Source organism: Stigmatopora argus, chromosome 4 (genome assembly GCF_051989625.1).
Source record: "Stigmatopora argus isolate UIUO_Sarg chromosome 4, RoL_Sarg_1.0, whole genome shotgun sequence".
NCBI classification, from domain to species: Eukaryota; Metazoa; Chordata; class Actinopteri; order Syngnathiformes; family Syngnathidae; genus Stigmatopora; species Stigmatopora argus.
Window position 1 is genome coordinate 16,757,154 of NC_135390.1, and position 21,155 is coordinate 16,778,308.

Consider the following 21,155-nt stretch of genomic DNA (forward strand, 5'->3'; position numbering starts at 1 on the left):
GCAGTGTCCTGAATCAAAACTTGGCATTTTAAAACGTAATTATTTTGAACTAACTCACTGCCCTGAGGCCTATTAAACCTCCAGTTCTTTTGAACTGGGAAAGGTGGTAAAAATGGTCACGTTGACACATTGTCATGGCAAAATCTAATATTTGTGATTTTAAAAATGTTAAAGTCATGTAGAAGTATCATGTTAAATGATCAAATGTTCACGTAAAACCTCATATGTCAAATATTTTTCTAAATAAAACTATTCAAACAACTTTAACATGACAAACAACAAATTTATGACCATTTGCGATGAACTTAAAATGACCACATGAAAATTGTTCTGATATTTTGCAAACATTGAACTTCGTGTTAAAATCTGAAAACTCTTCTATTTTAGGATCGCATAAAAATGTAAAATTTACATCCATTGATTATCTCTAATCCTCACTAGGTTCACTTTCTTGGCTTCCTCTACAATTTTTGCAGCGTACGTAAACTGGGAAGTACCGGAATGTGGAGAGGAAATACAAACAGCAGTAAAAATTTATTGCTCCACAGCAATCAAGACAAATTTGTTCTCAGTTCAAGTATGAGCGTCACTACTGAGCCAATGGCATTTATCATTAACCAGTCCTTGCTTTTGTCTGGAATGTCTTTTAGTCACATGATTGGCTAAATGGACGGGCATACTTGGGTTGTTTTCAGCCCAACTCCTCCTTGGCTTTGCCCAGTTTGCGGGGCATCTTCTTGCTGTTGCTGTCCTCCACCTCCTTGCTCTTGTAGTAGTGAGGGGCGACTTCCAGAAGCCAGCCGCTCTCGATCTCCACCACCTGGAGGAGGGGCAAAGACAATGTAGTATTTTCTCGCATATAAGCCGCACCCTTAAAATTGCCTTAAAATGGTTGAATTTTACAATTTCTCTCGTATAAGCCGCCCCCTGATTCACAATATTCACCTCCATATTCATGTTTTAAATAAATGCAATCAATACAGTAAATATTAACTTTGAAACTTTTTTGAAGTAAACGGGACATATTCAAAATAACAAAAGAAAAAATTAAATATTCTTTCATTCCTGTAGTCCTCCATTAAAGCAGACTATATTTATTGATTAATTTTGCATATCCTCACAAGGGTGCTTAAGGTTAACCCAGGCAATTATGGGCATTAGGCAGGGGAGACGCTGAATTGGTTGCTAGCCAATCGGAGGGCACAAGAAGACAAACAACCAATCACATCTAGCTTAGGGGCAATTTCGAGTGTTAGCCAGCTAGCTTAGCATGCATGTTTTTGTCATGTGGGAGGAAACAGGAGTACACGCAAACTCCACACAGTTAGACCGAAATCCACCTGGGATTGAACCCATCATCTCAGAAGTGTGAGGCAAATGTGCTAACCACTTTCCACCGCGCTGCCTAAGTATGTTTGTAATGACCAATTTTTTAAAATATTTTTAGTTTTAGATTAGATAACTTTATTCATCCCGTATTCGGGAAATTTCACTGTCACAGTAGCAAGAGGGTGAGAATACAGACAGGAAAATATGTTGATGTTTGAAAAAGAAGGATTTGTTTGATAGTTACCCAAACATGATTTAAAATGTTAAAATGTTACGCCCACAGTAACATTACAGTAAATACGGTGACGTGTATCGTCACCCATTAGTCGACAAGATGTAAAATTAACGTTTATAAAAACGATGAAAATAAGGGTTTTGTGGCAGACCTGTCTCATGAACTCCTTGGTGGTCATGACCAACTCGTGATAGATGAGCCATCGAGGCTGCTCCTCAAAAAGCGAGCTGCTGGGGTGGATGTAGACCGTCTGCTGGTGCTTGACCGTCCTGTAGCCTCCTTTGCTGAGCCTCGCCGTGTGGTAGAAGTAGCCCGCCGTCACCGCCTGCCAAGAGCCAAACGCTGGCCTTAAGGGACCAGGGCGACTATTTTGTTCAAATAGGGCAGTCCGGTCGGTACCTTGCGAATGGGCATGACATCCTCCTGCGAGCTGACCATCTCCACCTCGATGCGCTCCATCAAGCCCTCCAGCTGGTCGCGCACGTCCCGCGCTCGCCGCATGGAGCGGAACTGGATGAAGTTTTCGTAGCACCACTGCGTGGAGTAGCCGCTCTCCACCCACTATGGCAGATTTGGCGTCAAAAACAAATAACCAAGTGAAAATGATGCAAAATATAAAGTAAGCAGTAAATGATAAATCCCTAAAACACTTGTAAATGCTTTGTTTACGATATTACGCAATGATTTGTTCCAGTACTTATTTTCCAAAAATTAGATTAGATTAGATAACTTTATTCATCTTATTTCATTGTCACAGTAGCAAGAGGGTGAGAATACAGACACAGGAAAATACATTTTAGACATAAATAAATAGGTAATAAATAAGTTAATAAATATATATAAATAAATAAATGAAAATATAAATATATAACTAAATTAACAAATAGATAAATTAATGAATACATACATAAATTAATTAATACATTAAAAATAATTAATAAATACATAAATACATTTGTTACTAAATAAACAAAAAATAATTAATAAATATATAAATAAATAAATAAGTGTGTTGCTGAAATATACATGTACATACATGTATATAAATATACATACACATAGATGTACATGTATACATACGGTTGGTCTTAACATTCAGCCATTTGTTTTGTTAAAGAGCCTGACAGCTGAAGAGAAGTAAGCCCTACTCGGCGGACATGTCGCATCTGGTGCCACCTATACCAATACCGAACATCGGATGAGGACCTCGCCAGTCCTTACCTGATTGTAGACATTGAGCAGCACCAGGTGATCTCCACCCGGGACCACAAAGTTCATCCTGGCGTTGTCGGCATGCACCGCCTTGTCCTTGGGCCGGTAGAAGATGGAGTTGTTGACGGACAGCATGGCGGCAATGGACAGAACCTCCTCGGAACACTTGTACCTTGAAGCGTTTGCAGCGTGAGCGAGAGGGACAAAAAGTCACGGATTGACAAGTGAATGACTCACTGCTCGGAGGCGAGGATCATTTTGCTCAGCATGGGGTCCACCGGCAGCTCGGCCATCCTGCGACCAAGCTGAAATCCCAAAACGGGCCAGCCAGACACACATTAGCTTCAATCAACCAATCACCGATGACCAAATTAATCTACGGTAATTGATTTTGATTCTTTGATGGGAGACATTGTAACCAGAAAGTGGTCAAAGACGGGAATTAGCTGAATTGAAAATGAATGAAAGAACATTTTTTATTTAAAAGTTAAAAATAAAGAAGGCAAAAAAACTGCCAACATTAGCAGTTATTTGTTTTTATATTTGCAACCTGACATATTTAGTTTTTTTTAAGGGAAAAAAACTGTAAATAGGCTTTTTTTGTTTCTTTAATTTAAAAAAACTAAATAAAACAGCATCTAGAGTCCTACTCTACCTTTTTGGTAATCCTTCATTTTTTTAACTCCTGTATAAAGAACTTCAGGAGAAAATCTATACAATCAAGACATTTAGATTGAGAGGTCCCAAGTATTTTAAAAGGGAAATCTTTTTTTTCCCTTTTACATTTATTTTTCTTATGTCATTGATGGGTACCAATATCTGTGAGCTGGGTTGCGGGTAATCCTACCGTGGTGAGTTCGCCCAGGTGGTTGAGCGCTCCGAGCGCGTAGAGCTGCTCCAGGGCCATCAGGAGCGTCTCGTGCGGCGGTGGATCCATGAAGTCAAAGTGGAGGAGGTCATTGATACCTAGCACGTACACAGAGATAAATTTGTACACTAAACATCAATTACTATTGATTTATCTTTTAGCCGATGAAACGACGCGTCAGAAACATTTGGTGATCAATCAAAATAGGATGATCAAAAAATGATGCAGGAAATCGTCTCAGATATTCTACACTACAACTACAGAAAAGCAAGCTCTTTTATCCCTTCTGTTTTGCAAATTAGAATAAGTTTATCACCAGCAGATCTCCGATCCACAATATGGGAGACCTCCCCATTTTGATTTACAGTAATCCCTCGATTATCACGACTTCAGTACTACGAATATTTTTTTTCTGTGATTAATTATTTAAAATAAAATAAAAATACTTCAGTGCCGAGTCCTAGTAGCAAGAATGGCTCCCGCTTACGAGTTTCACCCTGGATTTTCACATTTTTATGACCCCCCCCCAAAAATTAATATTATTATATATATTTTTTAAGTTCCAAAAAATTTGAAAATCCACGCTGAAACTCGTAAGCAGAGGCCACTCTTGCCACTAGGACTCCGCATTTAAGTAAAAAATATATATATTATTATTATTTTTTAATAGGGGTGACCCTACTTTGCGATTTTTCAATTATCGCGACCATGTCTGGTCTATATTAACCTCAATATTTGAGGGATTACAGTATTGTCTGTCACCCCGTAGATCCCGCCTACCTAAACTCTTGAGCAGAAGAACGACATTTCCCAGGTTAGTCCTCTGAATCTCAGGCACGGTCATCTCCTCCATCTCGTGCTTGAAGGCCCACGCCGTGTACAGCCTGAAGCATTTCCCGGCGGCCACCCTGCCGGCACGTCCCGCTCTCTGATTGGCCGACGCCTGGGAACGGCGGCGCGCGACAGCATGAGCCTTAGGCAGCTGAAGCCAAAGCGCGCGGCGGCGTTGGTGCTCACCCGCGAGCAGGGCATGACGATCAGCGACTCCATGCCCGTACGGGCGATGTAATTCTTCTGCTTGCAGAAGCCCGGGTCGATGACGTAGATGATGCCGTCGATGGTCAGCGAGGTTTCCGCGATGTTGGTGGCCACCACCACCTTGCGGGCGCCGGGCGGCGTGGGGCTGAAGATCTTGGCCTGCATGTCCGAGGGCAGGTTGGCGTAGATGGGAAGGACCAGAAGCTCGGCGATTTTGGAGCCCAGTCGCCGACATCGGTCCTGGAGTTGCTCGCAGCAAGTCTCGATGTCCTCCTGCGAGGAGGAACAACAAGTCAAATCAAGTCTTTTTCTTGTTTTATTTTTATTTTTTTTAATAAAAGTGAAAGTGAAGTTTTCTAATGTGGCGCAGCTGACGAATTTCATAAAAATATTATGAATAAGTTCAATCGATGGAATTTGCAAGTGTCATGAAATCGATTATTTTTTTTATGATAGTAGATTCAAATATTTTAATTTTTAGGTAATCTCTTAATTTATTAGTTATTTTATTTTTCATGGAATTTTTCAAATGAATCAAACAGAAACACATTTTAAGATTAAAAAAAATGCAATAGATAAACATTCACATTGAAACACATGATACACTATTTGAAATAAAGAAATACAATCTTGAAACAAATATATACGTATCACCTTTCCAATAAAACATCTAATTATTTGTTTTATCTATTTATTTATTTTTAGCTCTTAACAGTACTACCTAAAAAAATCTGAATATCAAGTAAAACCTTAATTCTTGCAATTTAACCAAAAGGATAAAAAGGTAAAAAATATAACAATTTGCAGTTTATTCATCTATTCAATATGTCAATGCACCTTTAAAGTTGACTTGCAGAAATACAACAACCATTTTCAAGATTTTCAAATTTTCTGCATAGTAGTGAATTAGCCCTAATATCACTTCACAATTTTATTCTCCTTAACGCCATTTTCTGGCGGTGTACCTTCCCAATTGAAACATCTCATTATTTTTTAATCTATTTATTTTTACTTTTAGCACTAAACACCACTACCATTTTTTTGGCGGCGTACCTGTCCAGTGAGAAAGACCAAAATGTCTCCAGTAGGCTGTGTGACGTGGATCTGCAGCACTGACACCACACACGCTTCCATGTAGTCGGCCTCCGGAGCCTAGCAGTTCCAAAACTCAACTTTAACTTCACTCAAGTCTTTTTGATTCTTATTCCTAAATAGAACAAACGCATAAATTTCGCAGACTCACTTTAGTGTAGAAGATGTCCACGGGGTACCTCCTGCCCGGAATCCGAAAGACGGGCGCGTCGTCGAAGAAAGTGGAGAACCTCGCCGTGTCCAAAGTGGCGCTGGCCACCAGGACCTTCAAGTCGGGTCGGAACCTGGCGATGTCTTTGATCAAGCCGAACAGGATGTCCGTGTGAAGGGTCCGTTCGTGCGCCTCGTCGATGATGATCACGCTGATGCCAGAAAAACGGGAAATGTCTGTTTTCAATCGTGCCGATGGACGACGATGACGCTTGCCTGTAGCTGGCGAGGTCGGGCTCGGTCAGGAATTCTCGCAGCAGCATGCCGTCCGTCATGTATTTGACCACCGTTCTCTCGGACGTGCAGTCCTCGAAGCGGATGCTGTAGCCCACCTGGACGAGGTCGACAAAAATTGAGGGAAATTAGTCCCGAAAATCAAATGCGTTCCAGTTTTAGTTTTTCTTTGCTTCACCTCGTTACCGAGCTTAATGGCCATTTCCTCCGCCACCCGGGCCGCCACTGACATGGCTGCCACTCTACGAGGTTGTGTGCATCCTATTTTCATCCCTCCTTTGGTGAAACCCTGAGGAAAAGATACGCAAGGTTTGAAATAATTAGATTGGAGGACGCTGAAAGCCGCTAAGCAAAAAGACTGGATTGTGAAGTTACTTGGATTTGAGAAATCCACAAATTTGTTTTTAAAGTGTTTATTTGGGGGCCTCACAGCTCTGGGGTCCTAGGTTCAAATCTAGGTCGGTCCACCTGTGTGGAGTTTGCATGTTGTCCATGCGTGGGATTTCTCCGGGTACTCCGGGTTCCCTCCCACATTCCAAAGACATGCATGGTAGGCTGATTGAACACTCTAAATTGCCCCTAGGTATGGGTGTGAGTGTGAATGGTTGTCCGTCTCCTCGTGCCCTGCGATTGGCTGGCAACCGATTCAGGGTGTCCCCCGCCTCTGGCCCGAGGTCAGCTGGGATAGGCTCCAGCACCCCCGCGACCCAAGTGAGGATAAAGCGGTTCAGAAAATGCATGAATATTAGACAGGAATATGCCACTAAGCAAAAAGATTGAACCGGGAAGGCATGATGCTCCTTGGATTTGAGAAATCCACAAATTTGTTTTTAAAGCGTTTACTTGGTGGGGAAATATGCTATGATGATGAAATAATCCAATACTCACGTCCTCCACAAGGTACTGAGGTATCTGCGTGGTCTTTCCCGAGCCTGTTTCTCCCTCAATAACAAGCACTTGGTGCTCATGGATGGCGGCCAGCAGGTCTTCTCGGAAGGGGAAGATGGGCAGGCTTCGTCGGACCTCCTGAATGGACTGCCTCTTCAGCTCCGACTGGGACACCGCCGGAGTGTCGTCCTGAAATGGGGATTGGATCACCTAAGAGGCGTCTCCTACTGGATCGGAAAGCAAGCGTCCCCCAAATGTATCACCTGGTCGATCAACGTCCCCTTCATGGTGATGGCCGTGCTGACAAATTCGATCATCTCGTCCTCCTCCAGGATCAGCTGGTATTTCTCCTGTTCGCGTTTCATGCCCTGCTCCCGCTCTTTCTTGGCGCCGAAGTTGAGCGCGGCCGTCTTGAGCCGCTCCTCCTCCCAGCGGCCCTGCTCGCCGCCCAGTTCCATGGGGGGCTCCTCCTCCAGCTCCAGGTCCTTCTGAGGCACCTCCTGCAGAGGGACGACCGAGGCGTGGGCTACTTTGGCGCCCCGTGGCTCCCTACGGTGGGTCACGAACCTTCCTCCTGATCTCCTCCGGCATGTAGTAGCGGTTCTTGCGCTCCTCTTGCTCCTTGGCCCCGGCCTTCTTGTAGTCCTTGGCCAGGTCTCGCAGCGTGCGCTTGTAGTCCAGCTCCCTCCTCTCCCGCTCCGTCACGTCGTCCGAGGCAAACAGATACTCCTCGTCGACGATCTCCGCCTCCAGGTCTTCGAGTTTCTCCTCCTCACGCTTTTTCAGATACTCGCGGCGGGACTGCTTTCTCAGCTCGGGCAGCTGTTTGAAAGAAGCCTATCAGACTCGAGAGCTTTTCCTCGGCCGCGTCCGTGGAACCCACCATGTTCTTCTTGTCGTCTTCGGCCAACTTGAGCCGTTTCTGCGCCTCCTCGTAAGCCTGAAGCCAACAAGAAAACGTCAAAGTCACGAGTGGTTGTTCTCGGGCACCGTGAACCGTCACCTTTTTATCGGTCCTCTCGCCGATGTTTCGCGTCTTGTCCTTGTCCCTTTGCTTGACTCGCTCGGCAAAGGCATCTCGTTCTTCGATATCTTGCAGTCGCTCCCGCTCCTCTTTTTCCCACTCCTCTTCTTCCTCGTCGTCTTTCTTGATGGCCGCAGCGTCGGCCTGGCTCGACCTGGCCCGGCTGTCAGAAACACACAATAAGAGCCACTAAAGACCATTTTTTTGGACTACTATTTTTTTCCCGTTCTTTTTGACTTCTAGCAATCCATTATTAGATTAGATTAGACTAGATTAAACTTTATTCATCCCATACATAAATAAGTGCATCTTTAGCTATGTTTTCTTACGATAGCAAGGCTGAGGGTACATTTGTGTGAGGGCTAGTTATATGCTAACTTGTCTAGTGGAGACCATTCCTCCCAATTCAGAAGACCCTTTTAAGGCTTAAAAAAGAGGTGTTTTTCAAAAATCTGTACCAGATAATGCTAACCAAAGCTGGTTTACCATTTAAAAAAAAAAAAACAAACAAACAAAAACAGATGCCCACATTTTGCCACAACCAAGTTGTGATGCTAAGGCTAGCCCTGGGGGTAACGCTGTTATCCTCAAATTATTATCCCTTTCTAGGGCAATTGACAATTATTATGAATAAAAATATATTCAATGTGAATTAAAAAATTATATTAAAATAGAGAAGCAAAAGTAAACAATAGTTATGGGTCAAAATAACAGTTCAAAGTTTCGGTAAATAACTGATTGCCACAACCAAGTTGCTATGCTATGCTAGCGCTGACAGCTATTATCACCGAGGTATTAGCCCTTAATACGACAATTGACTAATATTTATAATAAAATATTAATCAATGAATTAAAGATTATATTAAAATAGAGAAACCAAAGTATACAATGATTATGGGTCCAAAAATCAGTTCCAAGTTTCGGTAAATAACGGATTGCCTCCCATTGATGACACTACATTTTCTGGCTGTGGATGCTTATGTTTCAGTGCCATTGACGGTGATAGACGTCCAATTTTTGGACAGGGGGATCCAGCAATCATTCAGTTTCCTTTTTTCTCTTTTTTGCTAATTGTTGCAACTTTTTTTGACAAATCTAAACTTGTTGATGTTAACTTGGCTAATAAACACTTATGTGGATTACCTCACTGGCACTTCTTCCTCATTGGACGAATCGCTGTCCTTCTTCCGACGGATGTTTTTTCTCTTGCTCCCTTTGTCTTTGTCTTTGCTCTTCTTTTTATTCCCCCGCTGTTTCTCCACCACAACGTCCTCGGCACTGTCGCTGTCCTCCAGTAAAGTGTACGTCCGGTTCTTTCTATCCATTTCAATGGCCTGGCGTTCCATCACTCGGGAGGCTTTCTCGACGACTTGCTTGCGAGGAATCTGAAAATAATGCATAAATCATTTTTAAAAAGAATATTGACAGTTGAAAGGATAAATTAATATTTCGGATTATCTTTAGGTCAGCGGGGTCTTTAAATAATTCATTGAATATGTGGATTCATCTGATCATTGATTTGTATCTGTTAGCAAAAGCTAGCATTTTTCGTCTCCTGATTCGTGACCCCGTCTCTGATTGGACAAAAGTTTTAAAACTGCTTCATACACACCTTCTCAAAGAGCTCATGGGCAAAGGCGGTGACGCTCTGGTCGATGTCGATCGTGCCAGTCTGCTGGAGCCGGGCCACAAAATCTTGGGAGCTGCTCGCCTTACGGGCGGTGCCGATCATGAACTGGGCCACGTATCGGTCACTTAGGCCCAGGATGTCATGCAGACGGTCATTGACCCACTGCTCCAGATTGGCCATGGTGGTTGGTGTCTGTTCTGTCAAAATGGAGTCAAAACAATGCAATTAAGAATGTGAAGGAAAAGTGATTCTACATATTTTCAACCTCAGCCTTTTGTGGGCTTCCTGTGTGTGGTTGCTATTTTATCTCTGTCTTTTCCTTTCTACTGCTACAAACTGAATGTCTCGAATATGGGATGAAAAAGGTTAATCTAATCTAATCTCAGATTGGACAAAAAATGACCAGGCAATGCCTTTACATTTTGCTTTGCATTAGTCATGCCTTTGCTTATTTTAATACAGTTATGATGACTAAATAGTTGAGAAAAGTCCTGGTGGGCCCACATACAATTGTTACACGCAAATTGTTTTGACAAACCGCGACTTTATTTGAAACAAGCCCTGACTCATTACTGCAGATCACAATAATACTATATTCGCATTAATAAGAAGCAGAATAACGACAATAAATCTCCACTTACGGCTTCTGGCGACCTTGTTTATGTTGCAAAGTAGGAGACTAACAGCTAACTCACTGTTAGATGCTAGAGAAGTAAATCCATACGTACCGCCACTTCAAGCAGTGGCTAAACAAGATCGTTGTATAGTTTGTCGTGTGAACAAATATGCATTTTAGCAAGCAAGTAACTATGAACATGAAAAATTAAAGCTAATGTGGGAAGCTAATGTCGCAACACGCATGTCCCGTGAAGATATTCAAGTAGCAGAAGAAGAAAACTGGGGAACAACAGTGGCAGAGTGTGACTGACCCCACATGGACATAAGTGAAATTATAATAAATACTACTACTACTATACAATAAAAAATGTTTTCAGGATTTCCTGAACGTGTAATCAGATAGGTAATACAGCATTGTCATAAGTGCTTTTTAACAGGAACAGTGAACCGTGTCGGCATGAAATTATCATTACAAATATTGTGACGTCTAATTAAAATTTTAAAAATACTTATAATATTTTTCTCATCTATTGTTCGCTTCGAAATTAGCTATCAAGGTAACCCTGTTACTAACATCTTATCAATGTTAATAAAATAATATTTTTTTCATCTTTTCGAAGACCAGTTTGAAAAAGGCCGCAGAAAGCTATTGTGACGTCACGTCCGATGGTTGATGTCGTATTATTGCTAGTGTTAATATGTTAAAGTAAACAATGTAACCATGAATAACACTTTTAATCTTGGTTCCACGTTATATAAAGTTATACATTGACATCGAGATGAAGTTAAACATATGCTAAAGATTTCTAATTGTTACTCCACCCTTATTGATTGAACGAGCCCTAACAGGTAGGCATTGTGACGTCATCAAAAGATGACACCCTCCACCTCTGAGCGGCGCATTGAGTCGAGCCGAACTGACTCGGCTGCTTTGCTTCTCTCAAAGCAGAGGTCGAGATTACTTTTAGTGGCGCTCCTTTTCGGTTAATAAGTCAACTCGGGGTGAAGAGTCCCTCGTCCAAGAGGAGCGGGTGTTATCTATTAAAAGGTAAAATGTTGTGCTTGAACACTTGCTGCCTTGTTAAGGTAAGACGTGGCTGTAGTTTTTCGGATACGGTGCTTTCAAGTACCCTCGGAAGAAGCTAATGAGAGACGCATGACAGCTGATTTCCGTCAAAGTTTATGTTTTGTGACCGTCTGATTCGCTTTAAATTTGGCGTTGTATGTAAGATAAAACATCGAAATAAAGTGCATTTCTTTGTGTTAGAAGTGAGAAGTTAGTGTATCAGTGACGACGTTTCCGTAGCATAGGTGTTAGGTTGGAAAATTTACTTTTAGGACTGTCCGCTTGGCCAAAGGTCGACTTGTCATGTCGCGGGGGTGCTTGTGTACACTCAGTGAGACTTTTAGACTGGTGAATCTTTGAGAAGAATATGTTGTCTCGTCAGTCTTTGGTAAAAATTGATGACATGAACGATAATGAATGGGAACATCTGTCGACGTTGTCATTTCCGCTCTTATTTTGACATTCCGTTTAGTACTTCCGGCCCATGGACTCGTATTCAGTTAAATGGGCCGACTTGCTCGGAGTGAACTGATTTAAGGCTATTATCCACGTATAATGACTCAATTTAGTAAATCAACTCGTGAAATAATTAGTGGTCATTCCACTAACTCTAATGGGGGAAATGATCCCCCTCCACAATGTGAGTTCTGTGATCCGATTCAGTAAATTCTGTGAGTTGCTGTCACTGAGTTGTCAGTCAATCAAATGTGTCACTATTTTATCTTTATTTGGACTTCCAGGATGTCGTCCCGAGGTCCAAACGACCTGTGTATGATATGCGGAGGCCTTCTTAAGGGCAACCAAAGGCGTTGGCTTTTTGGGGGTCACCACAAGAAGTCCAATCAGCTTCAGACCCCCACAAGGTCCCTAAAAGATGGAAGCCTGTCAGGGTCTTCCCCAAGCAGTCCCTGGGGTGAGTTGTTTTTTTTTTTAATTAATCCAATTGGGTTTCAAACTTTGAATGAAGTGCCGCCACAGTTAATCAACAAATTGATTATCAACATATTTTAAAAGTCAAACTTATTTTGAGCATACATATTCCGATTTGTATTTGTTTTTAAAGTGTTTTACTTGATTTAAGAAAAGGAGAATACTATTTTGAAACATTTTGTCATTTCGGTAGTCCTTGGTGAAAGCAGATAATTTTGGGGGGAATAAATTTGTAAACACCTGCTTTTTTTGGACAACAATATTACAGTACTGTATTTATTATTCCTGTTTAGCCATATTTGAATTGTCCTCCCCAGGCAGCACTTCCTCCCTGTGCTCGTCGTCTTCCCTGTCCAAGTCGCAAGCGTCCTCGGGCTCCCCGTCCAAATCTCCGGACCTCCTGTCAATCCTGAATCACATCGTGGGCGGGACCCTGCGTCGCGGCGCGGGCCGCGGGGAGTTCATCTGCGGCAAGTGCATCTCGGTCCTGGAGCGCGTCTTCAAGTTCGACACGGTCATCGCCAGGGTGAGGGCGCTCTCCTCCGATAGGCTCATCAAGCTGATTCAAGAGCGAGACCGTGTCCGCCGTTGGGTGCGGGAAAACTACGTGCGCCGGCACCCGTCGGGCGACGACGACAACGAGGAGGGAGCGGGCGGCGACGATAGCAAGGACGACTACCGGGACATGTTGAAGGACAACATGGCGCTGGCCGAGTACGAGTGCTGGTCAGAGAAGTGGGATACGTGTCCATACTTTATACGGACAGGTAGCTAGCTCGAAGCCCCCATTGCTAATCCTCTTTTCAAATCATCATTTGAAACCTGAAGCTTTATTTGAAACTGTCTTTACAAATGCTAACATTGACTCTAAGCTGGATGTTTTTTTTTAACCTTTCCATATCACAACCATGTCTTCAAAAATTAATTTGGAATGCTAACCTTCCCCCGAATATCTTATGTGCGCCCCGCAGGTAAAAGATGCCGAAAGGGGCAAAACTGCGAAGGCTGCGACTCCCTGCGCGTGTCCGACTCCGACTACGAGTCCGTGTGCGGCATACCTCGCAGATTACCGAACCAGGCATCTTCCCCGCTGCCCCTGTCTCGTGACAAATCCCAGAGCATGCCGCTCCACTGGCATCCGGTTCTTTCCGATTGCTCCCGACCCGCTTCGCCGGCGGCGTCCAACTTCTCGCTGCGGACCCCTTCCGTCCAGTCCCTCGACTCTCTGGACGAGCCGTCCGACTCGCCGGGCCACTTTTTGCTGGGCTCGCTGCTGAGAGAGCTCCTGCGTCCGGGTTTGAGACCGGTGCGCTCGCCGGCGGGGAGCAGGATTCCAGTTCTGAACGCGAGGAGGCGTTCTAGCCAGATGACCTCGCCCGTGGTCAACAGGAACCTGAGTTTTGAGGAGAATGGAAACCATCACGCTGAAGAGGAGGTGGATCGTGGCGTGATGGAGACGGAGGACGAGTTCCTGCCTCTGCATCAGCAGGTGGGTCCGTTTGAGAAGCTCTACAATAAAATAATAGAGTCAGACCTGACTCCTACAATCAAATGTCCACGTTTCAATGTGAGATTCAGAATTATTGGGTTACCGTATTTTCTCACATTCGCTGTATTTGACGCTAAAAAAATGATGACTGAATCAAGGGTACGGCTTATATGCGCACAAATTAGAATTGACATGCACGAAACTGCAAGTTGACAAAGACGAAACGACATGACGCAGGACAATGCGACTGATACGGTCATTTATTTCAAAATAGAGAAGGTAAACGATTAAAATGCTAAACATAAAATGTGAATAAACTCATTTGTGCCTGCCATTGCTCGCTCAGGGCGCCGCATCTTACCTAGGGATGACAAACTAGACCGTTACGGACACACTTCCTGGTTGTACTGCTCACGTGACTTCCTTTTTGAATTTAATTTCCTTATGATATTGACCCAAATAAAGGCAATTTTCAGGTTACGGCTTATACGTGAGAAAATACGGTAGTCAAAAATCGCTACTAACCAAATTTTCATGTCCGCTGCGTTCTCCCGGTGAACCAAACAATAGGAACAACCAAACTAGTTATAATTGTAATCGCTTTTCCAAATGTCTCTTTGTGACACTTAGTGACAAAATAGTGTCAAGATTTGTCCAATGTCAAAGTGTGTTTGGCCTTTCCGAAGGTTCAATATTTACCCAGTTAGTTTTATCCGGGTCAGGATTACTTGCTAGGGAGTTGGCTGACGTGTCGATACTAATTTGGTTTTTGGTTCTGGCAGAAAGCGGCCCACAGACTCCATCAGGTGGCCAGGCACCTACGAGGGCGGCTGGAACAAGCCGAGGCCCAGGTCAGGACCTTGGAGGCCCAGCTGAACCCGGGGACGCCCCAGAATGACGCAGTCCAGGACTGGAACCATGTAAGCGCTCATGATATGCTACTTCAAGCCCAATTCCCTCTCTTGGAATCCTCATGTAACAGAAACAGCAAAATTCATAAAATCCAAGAAAGAGGCCCTCATTTAGACCCATTTTTTATGGTTGCTAATGTTTTAAACAAGACAGCTTACACACACGCAGTGAAAAAGTTTTGATAGGTGTGGACCCTGCTTGTTTTGCTTTTATAGGGCGTGTCGTCATTTTTGTTCGTTTATAGATTGTGCACATAGACACAGGCATAATGGAATCCTGCCCGACCAGTAAAGTTTGCCCCCAGGCTTGTTACTGGAACAAAAGGCTCCAATCTGACTCTGCCTCTTCAAATTTATAATATTATACAAATGAAAACTATATTTTAAAAAAACATGCTCTTATGTCTATAAAAAAAATACAAGAAAAATTACTTGGTGGATATTATTCTCAATGCCTAGTTTTCGATTCTATTCTATATTTCCTCTTCAATATTCCGTTTAAATTTAATATTTAGACATAAATAACGTGATATATATTGATTATTTTTTAATTAAATTTTTTTACAGCTTGTGCGTGAGGAGGAGGACGGCGGTTGCCTGTTACCCGGCTTGGCCTGCTCGCTGCACAGTCGCGATCGCCTCATCCAGGTGAGCGATAATGAAAGTCACAATTGGAGATTATTTCCTTGGCCACTAGAGGGCGTTGGATTTCTTCGGGAGTTAAATACTAGCACACAGGGTTTTTTTGACTAAATTTTATTAAATAGACACCATAAAAACGCTACACCCACATTGCGGTTATTCACGTATTGCGGCAAGTCTCTGTAACCAATGGACCGCAATAAATGAGGGATTACAGCAATTCTCAAATCAAAAGCATTTATTGTCATTATACAACAGCTGCATATAACGAAATTAGTGGTGCGTGTTTCTCAGTAAAAACATAAATAAGTCATATAAAAAGTCACGTCCGGGCAAGGTCAATTCTAAAATATTGCACAAGCTATATTGCATCTCCTACCGTTAGTAATTAAATCCTGGCGACTGTAGAAAACGTTTGCCTCGCAGAGGTTCGTAAATAACAAAAAGACTGAGGAAACAAAGCACCAAAATGGAGAGCAAAGATCCGCTGCACCCGTGCGCGCCGCCATTTTGGATCATTCTGTCGAATGGCAGGGAGGTGGGGGGGATGATTTACGCCACAGGTTGTCAAAGCGGCGGCCCGGGGGCCAAATCTGGCCCGCCGCATCATTTTGTCTCGCCCGGGAAAGTAAATCATGAGTGCTGACTTTCTGTTTTAGGATCAAATTAAAATGAAGAGCATAGATGTATATTAAATTTCCTGATTTTCCCCCTTTTAAATCAATAATTGTAATTTTTTAATCCATTTTTTCTGTTTTTAGTTCAAAAATCAATGTGTAAAATCTAAAAATATATTTAAAAAACTAAAATGAACATTGTTTTAGATTGAGAAAAAAACTGAATATTCAGGGCTTTTAATCCAGGTCTTTTAATTCATTTATTAAAAAAAAATCTAAATATTATATTTAAAATGGTCCGGCTCACGTGAAATCAAGTTGACGTTAAAGCGGCCCGCGAACCAACCCGAGTCTGACACCCCTGATCTACGCAGTTAAAAAAGAAAGAAGAAGAAAAGCCAATAAGGCTCATAAAGCTCTGGAGGATCCCCGCATTGGCGGCCATTCATGATGAGCAATGATTTTTATGTTACCCTCATTCACAGGAGTGCATGAGTGTGATCAGAAGAGTGTGTTCGGAAGGAAGTGGGAAAAGCCAGGTCGCAGATGAGTTTTCCTCGAGACTTGCGGAGAATCTGAAAGAAATTGCCCAGGACAACAAGGTGAGTCAAATGGATGGTTAAAGATTTGACACTACGAACTCAAAACTTTATTGGCTAAACATTAATGGAGCCCTAAAGTCGAGGCGTAATTGTCGTTTTTTTCATGAATAAATGAACAGAAGTAGCATTTTTCCCCCTAAATAAAGATGTCAAGTATGTGTCATCTTCACCTAGGTTGCCATGGAAAGTTTGCTGCATCAACTGAGCGAGAAGGAAAATAATCTGGAGAAAGAAGCGGCGTTGCTGAGGGAGGCCGCGGGGGAACGTGAGAAAGACCTGGAGAAGCTCAACACGGTGCTGCGCTGCAACCAGGATGTCATTGACGTGAGATCGTCTGCCTTACTCTTATTTAAAATACTCATTATTAATACAGGGCGGCCCGGCGGATACTCGAGTGGTTAGCGCATCGGCCTCGCAGTGGGGGTCCTGGGTTCAAATCCAGGTTGGTCCACCTGTGTGGAGTTCTCTCCGGGCTTGCGTGGGTTTTCTCCGGGTACTCCGGTTTCCTCCGACATTCGAAAAATATGCATGGTAGGCAGATTGGACACTCTAAATTGCCCCTAGGTATGAGTGTGATTTGTGAATGGTTGTTTGTTTTCTTGTGCCCTCCGATTGGCTGGCCACCAATTCAGGGCCTCGTGCCCGAACGCAGCTGGGATAGGCTCCAGCACCCCCTGCAACCCTAGTGAGGAAAATGAAATGAAATGAATAATACATCAAATATAAAATGCATAAAAAGAGAATATTTACCTAAAAAATGTCTGCAGATTTAAAACATGAAAATACAAAATAGTATGAATTTCTATTTCAATTTCATAAAATATATTAAAAATGTATGTGCGTGTGTGTATGTATAATCAAAAATAAATATGGGAATATTCACAATTAAGAGGATTTTGAGAAATCTAAGGTCAACAATGTTTCTAAACAATTAAACAGTTATCTTATTAGTCGTCATTTAGTTGCTCGTCAGTTAATTACGGCGGCGATTTTCATGGAATGCAACGTTTCCTTTGTGTGTGTGTGTGTGTGTTGTGTGTGTGTATGATGGCCCTTCAGGACCTCCGCATGGCTCTTGGCGAGAAGGAGCGTCTCCTGCTGGAGTTGCAGAAGGAGAGGGAGGTGTGGACGCAGAGGGATCGCGCCCTGACCGCCACAGCTCGCGACACGGACCAACTGGTCCGTGCCCTCAAGGTGGAGCTGGAGAGCAGCATGAAAGATGTTCAGGTACCAGAAAAGTCGCATGAAATGAGAAACGCAAGATTAGAAAATGCCAACAGTCAAATTTATCTTGGGAAGGAATTGATTGTCATCAAATATATTTTCCGTGAAGGAATTAACTTTACCGTATTTTCCGTAGTATTTAATGGAGAACAACTGGCTAAATTGGCATCTGTTCACATAACAGTTTTTCACATAATTATAGCCTGAAACAAAAACGACATAAAATACTGTAGGTGATCAGAGAGAAAAACATGAGTCGCAGGTTTAGCCATAGCTAACGATAGAAAAAAAGCAAGACTTATAGTCCAGCAAATACGATGCTTTGAGTTATTAATGATGATGTCATATGTCACAATCTGATTGACTTATGGTCAAATAGGCTCTCTCCGACTCGGTGATCAGCCAAGGCTTGGCGGGGGGCGGGGCCGAGGCAGCCCTGGCTTCCCAGCTGCGGGACACGCAGATTCGCCTCGTGGCTGTGTTAGAGGAGCGAGAGACGGAAAGCGCCACCTTGTGTCGGGAGGTCACCAAACTCAGCGTCGCCCTGCAGGAGTACCAAAATGTGGTTCAGGTGAGAGGCTACAGGTACAGTTGTACCTCTACTTACAAATTAATTGCTTCCAGAACTTTTTTCGTAACTTGAAAATTTCGTAAGTAGAGGTGTACTTTATATGTAAATTCTCTCATTCGGTCCACGGTCCTCACACAGCTACCAACTGAAGCCTTTAAAATTGTTCAGTGTCCCAATTTTGTATGGAAGATGAGAGAAAATTATTTATGAATGTTTTTGTATGAATTAATTTTAGACTAATGTGTGTAAGTGGAAATATTTACCGCGTTGCAATTGTACTGTTTTTATTGTTTAATAAGGGGAATTGCAATCATTTATAAGGGGAACATTTAGCCGAGGTTGACAGGTATGTAAGAGACAATCTTGAAACATGGATGGTGATTGTTGTGAGACAGCCAATGAGAGCCCAGTAGAGTCTTGTGAGGTTCTAAAGTGAGGATAAATGCATCCACGACAATATTTTCAAAATAAAATAATGGTATAAGGAAATGCATTTATTTACTTTTTGGAAGATTTCGTAAATTGGATCTTTTTCGTTTCTCGAGGCACATATAAAAAGCTTTCGTAACCTAAAAATTTTGTACATAGAGGCATTTGTAAGTAGAGGTATGACTATTTTCATTTATTTATTTATTTTTAATCAACCAAAAAATCTTCATGGGGTTCCTGGAGCCTATCCCAAACTATGAGCAGTTTATTTATTTTATTTGTTTGAAAATAAATCCTGTTTTAGTTATTAAATATATTTAAAATTAGAGTAATGAAAATGCATCTTTTGCCCGACCAACAGAGTCGACAGGAGAACTTCGAGCACACCACGTCCTGGCTGACGTCTCAGCTGACGGACGGCAAGCGGGCGCTGCGCGAGCAGGAACGGCGCCGGAAGGAGGCCGAGCGAGCCGAACGACAACGCCGACAGGACAGGGAGCGCGCCGAGAGAAAGCTGAGGGACGGTTTGGAGAAGAGGGACCAACTCATTCAGGTAAACGTTTTCTGAATATATTTCTTTTTAAAACATCATGTTTTTAACGTATGGGCTGCCGTTAACAGAACCAGATGTCCAATTCGTTTTCACTGGTAGATTCGGCGGGCAACAAATGATTGCAACCGCCTTATGGGTTGAATGAGTTATTGCATTGATCTCAAAATAGTGTGCTCTTTTTTTTGTTCGCCTCTTAATGGTACGGTTTTAATTTAGGATTTTTGTCTTTTATTTTGAAAAAGAAAAAAATATGCACCCTCTTTTTCAGACTGAAAGTTACTGAAGTATAAACCGCATTTTTAATTTGATCAGAAATCAAGAACAAACATGTTTAAACAATTGTAAAATGAAGCTCAATGGGCTAAATAGGAATTGTTTAACATAACAGTTTCTCAGTTAACTACAGAATTTTCTCGCCGCACCCTTAAAACGGCCTTAAAATCGTTAAATTTTACAATTTCTTGCGCATAAACACAATAACAATTATCACATGCATAGTCATGGTTATAATGGAGTACAAATGTTACTTTGAAGGTAAAATCATAAGAAAAATAATCGCACCTGGTATTTCTGAGATACTGTATGAATCAAAAGCACATTATTAGGGTCAATATCATAAGGAATTAATTCATCCAGTAATGGTTGTTTTCTTACTGCAAAACAGAAAATAACCAACAAATAGAAAATGTTAATTTGCCGACATCTACTGGTGAAAAACAGTATAGCAACGCGGTAAGTCTTGTGCACATATAAGCCGTACCCTTGATTCAGTCATCGTTTTTGTTTGTTACAAATACGGCTTATATGCGAGAAAATATGGTATATCCCCCCCCAAAAAAACATTTTTTTTAAATGTATCTTCTAGCAATATTTCAATGAAATCTCTCCCGCAGCAAATCCTCCAAGACGCGGAGGATCGCGACCGTCAGATGGAGGAGCTTCAGCGCAACTTGCACAACAAACGGGAACCGTGCGTGTCGGCCGTCGACCAATCAGGATGAAGATTTTGCACTTTTATCGTGGTACTACTTGATGATACGTAGATTGTTTGATTTATCTCCACAGGTGTGCACTTTATCCTTCCGGGTTGGGGTACGGAATGTAGCTTAGTAAGGGCTCCGACATCTCATCATTTTGGTCTATTGATTTAAAAAATGAGCGCGTCACTGTTATTCCATTATATATCTCTTTTCTTTTTAGTGGGTTTGGAATTGAGCATCAAAGGGTCTTTTTAAAGAGCTATTCAATCAGTAAAGGAGCAATATTTAAAATTTGCACTCAATTTTATTTAATTTTTTCTTGTTAAAGGGCCTTAACGTTTCAATAGACATTAAAGAAACACATGTTTTGGAAATACTTGACCAAACCATTACATGACACCATACTCAGCCCGTTATAGTACTTTTGATTGTGTTTACAACGGTGGCCCCGCCCTCTACCAATCAGCCAATTAGGAGAGGAGTCCTTTGTATTGGTCACTGTAAAAGGTCGTCAAAAATATTGTATACTACAAGAACGTGTCGTTGATCGTACTTGTACTCCAAGTATTTGTACACTATAAAAAGTGTATGTACTTGGGAGAAATTGTATACGAACCCACATAGAAAATCGCTCCTTTTAATGGTTCATGTTTTTGTTTGTTTTTTTCACCTCAAGAGAATTAAAAGCTCTGATCCAAATTTGGACTGCCTTTTTATTTAGTTTTTTATGACGTGCTAATGGAGATGGAATTTAAACGACTTT

General features: G+C 42.2%; 2 protein-coding genes across 2 annotated transcripts; one reads left to right on the plus strand and one right to left on the minus strand.

Moving 5' to 3' along the window:
• Positions 1-515: 515 nt before the first annotated feature.
• On the minus strand, positions 516-10,672 carry dhx16 (DEAH (Asp-Glu-Ala-His) box polypeptide 16). The gene is made up of 20 exons (XM_077599132.1): positions 10,402-10,672; positions 9,743-9,957; positions 9,274-9,515; positions 8,110-8,293; positions 7,990-8,046; positions 7,674-7,928; positions 7,370-7,606; positions 7,107-7,295; positions 6,397-6,507; positions 6,201-6,316; positions 5,926-6,136; positions 5,736-5,834; positions 4,662-4,955; positions 4,425-4,587; positions 3,624-3,742; positions 3,014-3,081; positions 2,786-2,948; positions 1,964-2,125; positions 1,716-1,889; positions 516-820 (listed from the first exon to the last, which is right to left on the minus strand). Exons 2-20 carry the CDS (start codon positions 9,938-9,940, stop codon positions 692-694), a joined length of 3,171 nt encoding a protein of 1,056 aa, XP_077455258.1. The 5' UTR covers positions 9,941-9,957; positions 10,402-10,672; the 3' UTR covers positions 516-691.
• Positions 10,673-11,251: 579 nt separating this feature from the next.
• Positions 11,252-21,091, plus strand: LOC144073443 (uncharacterized). Its single transcript, XM_077599264.1, has 12 exons — positions 11,252-11,426; positions 12,185-12,357; positions 12,692-13,141; positions 13,346-13,863; positions 14,646-14,783; positions 15,342-15,422; positions 16,519-16,635; positions 16,810-16,959; positions 17,695-17,862; positions 18,239-18,430; positions 19,221-19,412; positions 20,306-21,091. Exons 2-12 carry the CDS (start codon positions 12,186-12,188, stop codon positions 20,411-20,413), a joined length of 2,286 nt encoding a protein of 761 aa, XP_077455390.1. The 5' UTR covers positions 11,252-11,426; position 12,185; the 3' UTR covers positions 20,414-21,091.
• Positions 21,092-21,155: the final 64 nt, after the last annotated feature.

Excerpts from the sequence above, each read along its gene's own strand:
- dhx16 (XM_077599132.1), bottom strand. The coding sequence starts at position 9,940 with ATGGCCAATCTGGAGCAGTGGGTCAATGACCGTCTGCATGACATCCTG. Across the intron at positions 7,929-7,989 it reads AAGACGACAAGAAGAACATG|CTGCCCGAGCTGAGAAAGCA; the intron begins GTGGGTTCCACG and ends TCTTTCAAACAG. Across the intron at positions 4,956-5,735 it reads TGGTCTTTCTCACTGGACAG|GAGGACATCGAGACTTGCTG; the intron begins GTACGCCGCCAA and ends TCCTCCTCGCAG.
- LOC144073443 (XM_077599264.1), top strand. The coding sequence starts at position 12,186 with ATGTCGTCCCGAGGTCCAAACGACCTGTGTATGATATGCGGAGGCCTT. Across the intron at positions 13,142-13,345 it reads TCCATACTTTATACGGACAG|GTAAAAGATGCCGAAAGGGG; the intron begins GTAGCTAGCTCG and ends TGCGCCCCGCAG. Across the intron at positions 17,863-18,238 it reads GCAGCATGAAAGATGTTCAG|GCTCTCTCCGACTCGGTGAT; the intron begins GTACCAGAAAAG and ends ATGGTCAAATAG.